The sequence below is a fragment of the Lissotriton vulgaris genome, unplaced genomic scaffold, assembly GCF_964263255.1.
Source record: "Lissotriton vulgaris unplaced genomic scaffold, aLisVul1.2 SCAFFOLD_1346, whole genome shotgun sequence".
Taxonomy (NCBI): Eukaryota; Metazoa; Chordata; class Amphibia; order Caudata; family Salamandridae; genus Lissotriton; species Lissotriton vulgaris.
This window is the reverse complement of record NW_028245861.1, coordinates 489,356-501,153: the sequence shown is the minus strand read 5'-3', so window position 1 is coordinate 501,153 and position 11,798 is coordinate 489,356. Positions and strand designations below refer to the sequence as shown.

At 40.1% G+C, this 11,798-nt stretch overlaps 1 protein-coding gene across 1 annotated transcript in view; it reads right to left on the bottom strand.

Annotated features, from left to right (window-relative positions):
• Nucleotides 1–291: 291 nt before the first annotated feature.
• Nucleotides 292–11,798, bottom strand: part of SLC7A14 (solute carrier family 7 member 14) — a 294,391-nt gene continuing 282,884 nt past the window's right edge. The window contains exon 9 of the mRNA XM_086949178.1: nucleotides 292–2,238. Coding sequence (XP_086805304.1) covers nucleotides 1,919–2,238 — 320 coding nt within the window. The 3' untranslated portion in view covers nucleotides 292–1,918. The remainder of the gene's footprint in view (nucleotides 2,239–11,798) is intronic.

Genomic DNA, 11,798 nt, shown 5'->3' with positions numbered 1-11,798 from the left:
TAGTCATTTATGGATGATGCTTTTTTATACTGAATTATCGTGCCATGGGAAGTGGTTTCCTCATTATTATGCATTCAATGACTGTTCCAATAAGTATGGATTTGAAAACTAAAAGCTGTCACAGTTTCAATGCAGCATGATCTAGCGGGATACTGTGCACTCAAGAAGTATCTACTCATTACATAAGATGTTTTGTCCCTAAACAGATATCCAGCATCAGCCATGTCAACTGCATTATGAGGCTTGCACAGGATTGCCTCCTGCATATCATTTCAAACAACTGGAAAGATATAATAGTAATAAAGAAATATAATCATTTATTACCTCTAGGAAAAAAGTCAACATAATAAATGTGGTCCGGAACAAGTAAAATATTTATATTCCAATGTAGCTTTTACAAACTGAGGACTGAACAGAGCAGTAGCAACCATTTCCCAGTTACAAACACAATGCCCAAACAATACATGCAGGAGAAGAAGCCTATTAGAACCTTTGACAATTTCCATAATCTGCAGTTGATATTTATTTTAGATTATCTAACTAGGAATGTGTCACGTAGTGCCAGCAACATAAGGTCAGAGCTCTTACAAAAGGAACCCAAAGGGGCCTCTTCAAGACTGTGCAAGTACTTCTACTCACAAACTGTAGCCAGTTAGCAATAAAGTACACATGTTGCAACCAAATCTACTATATACTCCAACCTAAACAATTCACTAAAGCTCATTTAAAGATAGTTGATGTTCAAAAAATGTGCTACCTTGAAGAAGCTAAACATAATAATTTAAAATAAATAACACACATAATAGAGTACACTGATATACTGAAAAATCAATGACAACAATCCAACAGAACAGGTGTCAAAATAAAATACCAACATCCCATAGTCTGAGTCTTTGCTTTTTCAGACTATATATACATTTTAGGGGTATTTGCAAAGTGCTCTCTCCTACTAGATGTACCATACTAAACGTCAGAGAAAATTCCAAAGGATTTAGAAATCTCTCTGAGTCAAACAAAATTAGAGTTACTAGCCCATGTGCTCTCAGGAACATTTTGATAATGTTTCCACAGCAAGACAGGAATTTCCTGACAAGTGATCATTTTCGTTACCTTGACAAGGAACCTTCATGTTGAATTAATTTGCATACTTCGCGTGCTTCCAAACTGAATGAGTGTAAAGAATATTCTGGAATCTTTAGGAGGCAATCGTTTATCATCTACCAATTACACAGAGCAAGCATTTTAAAGTGAAAGTAACTGAGAAACGTGAGTTACTACTAGTGTTCCTTTTTTCTGAAATTGATACACAAGAGGGGAACACATTCACTCTACACTAACATCCTACTTGAAGTGAAGTTTCACTCAAAGGATCCCGTGGGCTGTTTCTATGCTCAGTCCCAGTACTCAAGAAACATAGATGCCTGATCTCAAACCATAGACCTTGATATGGAACCCCATATTAATGTTTCCATCTTTGTTTACTAATCAGGAATTTTATACCCTCACTTTACTCAGAGCCTCTCTAAGCATGTTATCATGCTATATTCCCGACCTGTTTGGCACATCTTTAATAGGATTCTTTCTGCCAAAGCTGCCAAAATGAGCTTACCGGAACCAAGCCACTGCCAGTCTTGCATTTGGATACATCAGTAGTAACATTCATATCAGTGGCCTTTCACTGTTGTGTTTAGTGAGCCATCCTAGTTCCTAGTTAGGTAGTTGTTCTGTGCAAAACTGCTATAGTGGTTTTCAAGTTAAACACTTGACAGAACTGTGTTGAAGAATACACAGAATTTAATAAATGCTGGGTGGTATTTGCTTCTCTGAAGAGAGTGAAAATAGATCTGCTAACAGGCCCAAGAAACCTTCAAATTCTAGCCCAAATCTTAGGTCAGCAACAAATAACATGAAATTGCTTCTACTCAGGTGAGTAGTCAAGCTCATCATTTGCGATCAAAGCATGTGGGTTCTGTTTATTTTTCCCTTTGCTTTTTGATTTGCTACTTGTCCGATTATTTTCTTTTCCATCTGGCATTTGCTGGTAATAGAAGCCTTTATCTTCAGGCTCACCCCAATCCTGATGTTTATCATCTTCTCCAACATAGTCAAAGCCCTCTTCCACTGCGAAAGGATCATCCACATCATATCGCTGGTAGGTACTCTGATGAAGAACCTCTTCTTTGGCCTTGATCTCTAGTGTGCTATTCCACATTCCATATCCAAAATAAATAAGTAAACCTGTGGTCAAAAATAAAGAGAGGATGCATGTTAACCCTAGTAATAAGTTTTCAAAAAAAAGATCATTAAGACATTTTCATTAAACTAATAACAATTCCATTATGCTGCAATGGTAGAGATTTCGTAAGTCAGACATGTCAAAAATAATTCAGATTTTGAAACTTCCAAATCTCCAACATTTTATTATCTTTGACCTAAGACAAGTTCTCTCCAAGAGGGTGTCAGTCATTATCGTGTTTTCCTGTCTCTCATTACTAGGTTTTTCCTGGCGGAGACAGACAGCAAAAAAAAGGCCTTATGTTGCAATGTCTTTCTTCTGAAAACCCTATTCCATTGAGTTGTTGGAGGACATATTCCACTGACCGAGTCAACAAGGGAATACTCGAAATGAGCTGGAAGACTGAGGGTTTGGAAGACAGAGTTCTCCTTCACATTTGCGATGTTGTATGCTGCTGGTCAAAATCTAAATCAGGCACTTACTTCTAAATGATGCAACACTTGAGAACATTCTGTACAGTTATCCTCAGAATCTGTAGGCCAGGGCAGTACTGGAAGTGAAACTTATCTCCCCAAACCTCATGAATTGTACACTTGCAAAAAATTTACAATATGTGGGTTGTCTCAAAAAAATGATACCTTTATCATATATGTTCAAAGACTACAAGCTGTGTTTAGATGACGTGCACGGTACTAAAAGCATAAGTTGCCCAGAGTAGGAGGGCACTCTATTAGAAACTGCATGAACAATACACTCAAATTGGTGGAATACACCTGCTCTGGGAATATATTTTTAAATTCCACTTAAAAAACTGAACGTTACAGTTATACACAACTAAACCAGACAAATAATGTAGAAAGGCATTTTGAAATCTAACAGTGACCATGAAAGTATATAGATTCTCGGTCGGAATACTGCAGAGGAAAGCCTTAACAAAAATGCTAAGCTCCACACCATCTTACTTGAAAGAGGCTGTACTTTGGATATGAATGTTGCATTCAGGACAATTTGTTCAATTATTGTGAAATTAAAATTTATAATAACTTCCTGTTTTTCTTTTGTAGAAATTTGAATGTATGAATGATAAGTCAAACTGTATGCAAATGCGTTTTCTAAATGTTGATTAAATTGTGTGATACTGACGAGTAGATTGTTTTTGCCTTATTTCTCCTACTAACTAGTTACATATCTACTTTCTTAGTAGCCTTTTGGACAGGAATCCACTGGACAACACTATATGTTTTTTTTATTGCACTTCTCATATATTTAATTTATAATAATTTCCAAGCAAGTTATTTTTAAATTTTCCAAGAACAAGGCATACCAGCAGAGAGAAGAAAAAAAAAATCATAACAGATAAAAAAGTTGCTCAAGTTTTTGAATCTAATGTAAGACAATGGTACAATAAATGACTATTAGGGTTGGCCACGGTAGAGGTGGTGTTACTTTAATAAAATAAAGTTGCCTGAGGGAGCTAATAATTTGGCATCAAGAAGGGAAACACATTAATAATGGAGTAAGTACAAGAGCTATTCCCAAGCCCATCATGAGCTTCATCCAAGTGCCCATGTTGACTGCCCGGACAAGCTGTAGAGGTGGGGGACATAAAAGGGGGAGTCCTGCCTATTGTGGAATGTGAGAAAGAGGAACCATACTCTCACAAAACATGGTAGTTTGTTTAAAAGTTTACCAGAAATATTTTCATCATATATATGTACAAATTTTAGACTATCACAAGCCTGCGTTAGGAGATACTGTAGGTCTTGTCTTCGGGACAATTGACAATCTAGCAGATAATAAGATTTGCGAGATACGTTTTCCAGGTCATTATGAAAGCTGGGTTTTCTTTATCTATGTCTTCCAAAACTATGGCTCGAAAGGTGAGAGGTAACTATGCATTAGTTATGCAAGACAGAAACTCCTTCCAAAATGTGTTAATTGATATATATGTCAACCACAAATGAGAGTGGGGACCTGATTCCCCACATCTACTCCAACACACGTCTGAACCACCAAACATTGCCCCAAACTCACTGGCTTCAGATACTAGCTCAGCATTAGCCTACAGGCATGATGTTTGAATTGTATGCAGATACAACATTTAACTGGTCTCTGCAATATCAGGGAAGTTATGCTGTGAATCTCGAGATAGATTCTTAATTCTGCGCTTGTATATGTGATTGGAAGGGTTTATTTTCTAGCATTGTATACAAATGGCAAATACTATTTCATGTGAAGATACAGAAGCAAAAAATCGTACATCTTCATAGTAACTCTAACCACTACCTAGCACATCCTGTCTCAACCAATGTAAAAGCTGTGTAATTTATGTTTCTCTTATTCAAAAGCTATACAATATTGCTCTATACTTTCGACAGTGACATTATCAGATATGGAGCCAAGGTTCGAGGAGGCTTCCACTTTTCCTTGAAACTCCATGTCCATCATACCACTTAGAAAATTGGGGCTACCTGATGTTGATGAGGTCAAAGATGAATTCTGTTCCAATCAATTCCAAGGTTTATCTTGAGTCTGGGAACACAAGACCAAAGTTTGTTGCAATGAGGACCTACCTTCTGAGCTCTCAGACCCCCAGGCTAACTTAACAAGGTGATGTTAGTGGCTAGTCTTTGTGGGTGTTGCCACTGAGGGCCATATTATCAAGAATGGAGATTAGTGGCGACAAGGAGCTTGATAATATGCCCATGTGAATTCCAGTAGAAGCCCAGGTTCTGGTGCGAACCTGGGCTTCTATGGAAATTCACATGGGCATAGTATCAAGCCCCTTATCGCCGCTTTAGCAGCAGTTTCCTGCAGCAATAATGTTATCGCCGTTCTTGATAATATGGCCCTGAGAGTTTGAACCAATGAAGAGAAAGATTTGTGGTCAAGTGCATTTCCCCATTTGGAACACATATAAATAGTGTTGGAGTTGTAAGAGAGGGATATAGGCAAGGGAGAGGTCTACCTCTAGCTGGAACGTCATGTTCTATAATGTCTAGAATAGCAGCCATGTTGCGTGGTACCTGGTATAAACTAGGGCCCTGGTTGCTAGTACCCACAATTGTGATGGTCTGAGGGAGAGGAGACTTTCAAGGAAAATTCCAGCCTGTGAATTTAGCGAGGACTTGGCAATTAATGAGCAATGGTCATTACTCATTGAGCACAAAGTTTTATTTGCTGAAGCATTGAGTCATCAGAGAGAGCACTCAAAGAGATAGCTGTTCATTTTTTAGATAACATTTAAAAGTGTTTTTTAACACATTCAATGCTTGCTGTTATTGTATTATAAACACATTTCTTTTTATTTCAATTAGGTGAAGATAACAGAGTTGAAAGGGTTTTTTGTAAAGTAGAAATCTTTGACTTCCACAGGGTGTTTTTAACCACTGTGACAAATAAACCTAATCACTGCAGGCAAAAAATAGTTAGCGTATGTTCTTATTTTCTTTATCTCAAAGCAAAAACAAAATTGTAAGAAAAGCTTTAAAAGAAAGAGATTGGTTGATGTACCCTTGAGTTTTCACACTCCTCAATTTACAGTTGGCCCCAGTTTAATATGGTGTGTACTCAGGATTCTGTCTACTAAAAGGCAAATATCAGTACCCATATGATTTTTCTAACTTAGGACCTTTTTAGAGTTTGAATGACTACATACTCTGTCACAAATGAGACAGATGTCCCGTTTGCTGTATTACAAGCAGTGGCGGCTCCTCTATGGGGGCGTTTGGGTGCCGCCCCACTGCTTTCTCGCTGTGCAAGAAGGCAGAAACAAATGGTAGTTATTACCGTAATAACTACCATTTGTTTCTGCCTTCTCGCACGGCGAGAAAGCAGAAGTTCCTGGTTGAGAGTGGGCGGTGTTACTCGAGGGCAGGGGGGAGTGGCTTGCCCACTGTTGTTAATACTGTCTGTTTGGGCGGCCTCAGGTTGCCCAAACAGACAGTTTTAACAACAGTGGGCAAGCCGCTCCCCCCTTCCCTTGAGTAACACCGCCTACTCTTCCTGTTCTCTCTGTATGCTGCAGCATACAGAGAGAAAATGACGCGGGTGGTGCAGCAGCCGGACCAATCAAAGACGCCGCGGTGGAGGGGAGGGAGGCTGCCTGCAGCCTTCCTGTTGACGAGCATCACTGGGAGTCTGGATTCTCAGAACTTAAAGGCGGTAAGCAGGTAAGTTTGACTTTTATTATGAATCCCGCCTCCCCCCATCCCCTCCGCAGCGCGACAACACCATTTACAACCCCCCACCCGCCTGTAATGCCGGCCGCTACTGTGAATATAACAAAATGCACTCAGACCTAGAGCTACCAAAGAGTTACAACGGAAATTTTTGATAATTTTTGATAATGATGAACCATTTGTGAAACTGTTAAAGCAGCAACTTTATTTAACTTGCTGGTTCGTTTATTTTTTGCAACCATTTGTCAAATCTGTTGATTTAATTGAGGCCGAGAAACTCACAGTCAATTCTATGGTATGGGTGACACCAAACAAATGAATATTTGAGTGCCAATACGTTGAGTGATATTAACAACAAAAATTCACAGTGTAATTAAAATATGACACAGCAAGCGAGAGAATGGGCAATTGAGCAAACGCAGCAATTAAAGCGTTTCGCATTTTGAAAACTTTGTACCATAGTCACTTGTGTCTATAAGTGTGGGCGCAAACTAATTTTTGAAGTCGTTTGGTCCAGGCTGCAGGAACAATATCCAGGTCAGGTTGTGGGTCAGTTTTAGAACCCTTGGGTCTCTTTGTGGACTATTTCATTAAAGACTTTGTGCCAGCTACTCAATGTTAAATTTGTGATAGTATGCACATGATAAACCTGATAGAGGAGCACCCTTTTGACTCCTCGTCCAACGTACTATGTACTCTGGACGTGGAGTCCTTATATACAAATATACCTCAGAATGATTCCATGTTAGTCATTGAAGATATCTTGAACAGCCGCCCCAGACCCCATCGCATACCTACACTGTTCATTTTGCAGCTCCTGGAAATTTGTCTATCAAAGAACTATTTCTTGTTCGATGGTCAATATTATGGCCAAATCAAAGGCACTTCCATGGGGGCTGTTTTTGCCCCCAACCTGGCGGTATTATACATGGATAGCCTTGAATGCAGGCGCATTTTGACTCCTTCTAACCCCTTCCATAGTGGCATCACCCTATGGAAGAGGTACATTGCCGATATTTTTATGATCTGGAATGACTCTGATGACCTCCTACCCCAATTTTTACATTGGCTTAATTCCAACTGTAGCGGTCTAACCTATACCCTAACCACAAGCCACTCTAATATTCCCTTCTTAGACCTTAACATACAGGATAAAGAGGGCGTGCTCATCACCAGCCTCTATAGGAAGCCCACAGAGCGCAACACTTTGTTAAGTTACAAGAGTAACCATCCCAGAGCGCTCCGTACTTCCATCCCTTATTCGCAATTTTTAAGGTTGAGAAGACATTGTTACCTCAGAGATGATTACTTCAAGGAGGCACAATTACTTAGCGCCAAACTTAGCGCTAGAGGCTATCCCCGCAGATTGATAAGAACTTCACTAAAAAGAGCGTGGTTTTGCCCAAGGGAAGTGTTATTGGAACCCAAAACTAAAAAAGCACAGAACCGGCTGGTCTGTGTGACCACCTTTTCGCCAGCATCTAATTCCCTCACTAAGAGTATTAAGAAACACTGGCCAGTGTTGAATGCTGGCCATCTACAACTAGACAAACCTTTGTTTGCCTTTAAGAAGTCTAAGAATCTGAAAGACCACTTGCTGCGTGCAGCATTACCTGCTCCTGAACAAATGACCACAATTGATACACTATGGGGGCTACCAAGACTCACTGGACATGCTAGGTGCGGCAACTGCTCTATGTGTGACAGTACTATAGAGGGCAAGGAATTTATGCACAATGATATCAAGTATGAGCGTAAAGAATTCTCCAATTGTAACAGCACAAATGCCATCTATGCCATTGTTTGCCCGTGTTCTATGATCTATATAGGGCAGACAACTCAGAAGGCGCGCACAAGAATGTGCAAACACCGGAGCAGAATACGATGCCGGACGCCTAATGCCCCTCTTGTGCATCACTTCACTGAACAATCCCACACTGAAATGGATTTCAAATGGACTATCATCTCTGTGATAAGACTCCCCAGCCGCGGAGGTAATTTGCAGCAGTTGCTAAACAAAGAGGAACTACGTTGGATATTGAAGACACAAAGTCTACACACTGGCCTGAATCGGACTGAGGATTGGACCTCCTTGATCTAGGCATCAGCTTTGCCTGGCTGAATGGAACTTTACTAGGACTCTGGCCATAACTGGATGATTTACTTCTGTTCATTACGCTCCGACTGGTCTATTTGTTTTTATTATGTAATTTTCTACTGCTAATTTCATGCTATTTGGCTCTGTGCAAATCGTTTTGAATTTTCTAGCCTGCAAGGACCCCCATTGCGGACCTGCTTGTTACATTGCCAGGTAATACTATGGCGACCCCTTTCAGGATTATTTACACGCTCTTCCATGTAATGCCGATACTAATGCCCCTTACTTATTTCCTGTTTCACCAGAATTCTAAACGAGGGCATCTTTCCTGCCGGTAAGCCCCATTAGCAAAGCGCTCATGCTGCACCGTTTTTTCTGCTCACTGACACCATAACCATCCCTTTCCCTTCCCTCACAGATGCATTCAAGTCAAATTTTGGATTTCCCTAATGGTAAGGCTCGTTACCGATTATCACTACAACTGACCCTTTGGTCATTAGATCGGCTTCACTGACCTTATATTTCCCCTCCTTAGAATACAGTTTCATTTATATTGAATTTCGGGCTGAATCCCCTTCAGCCTCACCCCACCGGTAAGCCACTTTTTGTTACCACAGATCTTGACTTTTTGCGCACCGTTGGTTATCCATTCACCCTTGTAAATACCGGTTCGCACCACCACAGCCCTCCACCTTGATCTCCATTAAGGACACAGCTCATGTGCACAAATTGCGTAATAAGCGGTTCGAAATATTTCTCCCTAGCCAGTCCGAGTTATTTCTTGTCTCTAATGGACGTTGCGCCACTCGCCTTGCTCCCCCCTTCCATCTCACTGCTTGTATCCAGCATGCATCACACTCCGTTGCCGTTGACACCCTGGCATGGTATGAGTCATGCACTGTATACGCAGTTCTGCTAATGATTTACTGACATGTTTCATTCTTTTATGTTTCCCCTTTCTTCTAATATCCTTTTTTTTATGGTATGGCATACTGACTCCCACACAGTGTGGACAACTGTGAATGTTAACTCTTTAGGCAATTATTCTGTGTCCTGAGGATGAACCGTTATTGTTTATGGTTCGAAACGTCGTCGACCTAAATGCACTAAATGCATAGTTGATATGAATTTTTCATGCATATGTGTATGTTTTGGATTATCTGTTTTATGATTTACAATATCCAGATGACCTGTTATTGCCTACTACTTTCCCTTTTGTTTGTGTTCCCTTAGTGTGTTAGTCGGACATCGGCTGGTGTCCCACTTCTATCACACTTTGTGCTTCATTGTTATGTGATCAATTTTATTAGGAAAATAAATTGTCCGGCTGGACACTTCCTTAAAAAATATAGTTCCATTTGGTCTATATACATTCTCCTCTAATCTTTCCCTGTCTAAGGACCACTGTCTTTAAAAATAAGGAACAATATCCTGGCATCCAGTGAGGAGATGCTTGTTTTTATTGGTTTACATTTAGGGCTCGACTGTGATGCAGTGAGGCATCCATCCAATGAGGCAATGGCGTGATAAAATTTTCTAAAATGTTCACTAGGTAATTTTAATTTGTTATTCTGACTCTGCAGTGTTCCAGACTGAGTGCAGCACTGTACCGTGACTGTCACATGTGTCTTAATATTATGAAATTACATGGAAATGTATTGTGGTGAGAGGAACCAAGTGCATGACTAATGCAGAAGTGAGGCTTAAAGTTGTCAGAAAGAGGAGACTGGTCCCAAGAGGAAAAGGCAAGTCGCATTGGACCAGAGAGGAAGATGAAATGGTGTTTCTTTGATGAGGGACAATATTTATTTTGTATTTCAAAGTACTTCTCAAGTCTATGAGAGTTCTACTGATACAGTGTTGTGTTCATAGTGAAATTGACAATATGCCAGGAGGAAAAACAATAACAGCTGTTACTATTAGGAAAAATACAATATTTTGATACATGCAACCATTTGCATAGCTCACACTCTAAAACAATGTCTTTAGAGCTTCAGTGATTACTACTTAACATGGACGTCTATTAGTTTTTTTATCGCCTTCTAAAGTATGGAATGCAAAATCATACCGCAGATATTCAGATTTTGGACCCGTAGTGTGCCATCAAAGCTGTGAAGTTGGGCCATAAGGTTATCTAAAATGCTAAAAGGTGCTGTGCATTAGTTACTTATTTTAATGGCCATAGGAAAAGGGTGTATTAGCTCAGTAAGTTAAATAGCCATCCCACCTCGAACCCTCCTTATGGCAGGCTTTCTTGTTTCGTCTGCTGTCTATGTAAAACTCAGCCCTACCTGTTACGCCCCACTACTTTGAAATGTCACCAGCCGCCACTGATTACAAGTGCTATAAATCTTTTGGCATGTGCAATATGGAGCGGAGGATATCCGGTGCCGCAAACCTCATAATAATGCCCATAGCCTTTAAAGAGCACAGTCAATTATCTTATTATTATTTATATGTGTTTCAGATCTTCTTCCCTTCTACTCTTTACCTATTTCTCCTTTCCTTTTGCACGGTCACTTTTATACCTTGTTTTGGTACAAAGCAGTTAAGTCCAAGTTGTTGGTGGCAGGTCCCAATATAGAATTTTGTCATCTCTGATGGCTGAAGGTGGGCATGACAATTAATTATTCAGAGAACAACGTCCAGACAGTCTGTTCCCCTTTCTCCCGGGAGATCAGTATGAAACATATTTTCTAAGCCCCTTACTGATCTCTTCCTGTTTTGTATTGACACCCATGCCAGAGGACTTCTAGCTGATCTTAAATACTGAAACATTATGAAAGAGCTGTAGTTGTTTCAGTAGTGCCTGAACTACCCTGGTCAGGAAGAAGAGTACATTTCTGCACACAGCACTAATTTAACCTGGCCAAAATCTGTATGATAACCTTTGCTACTAAGGTTGGGCATAATCTTCTGGACAAATGGTTCAATTGTGAGGGCAAAAATCACTGGCAAGAGAGGACAGCTTTGTCTTCTTGTAGCCCTAGGTAAAGTAATGCAATTAGAAAAACAGGAACAGGAATATAAAGCATTTGATGACCTTTGTCTGACTTCTGCAGAGATTTATGGAGAAAGGACCAATTTACTTTATCAACACCTTCTCTGCATTTATGGAGGGAAGGGTTGTATAGTTATTATCCCTACTAGCGACCTTCCTCCTCTATGCTGCCCAAATTGCCAGCTATATCTGATCTGGAATAAAACACATGATGAACCTACAATATCCCTCCTTCTGCAGACAATGTATACACATGGACGGGCTAGACGTACAGTCACTTCC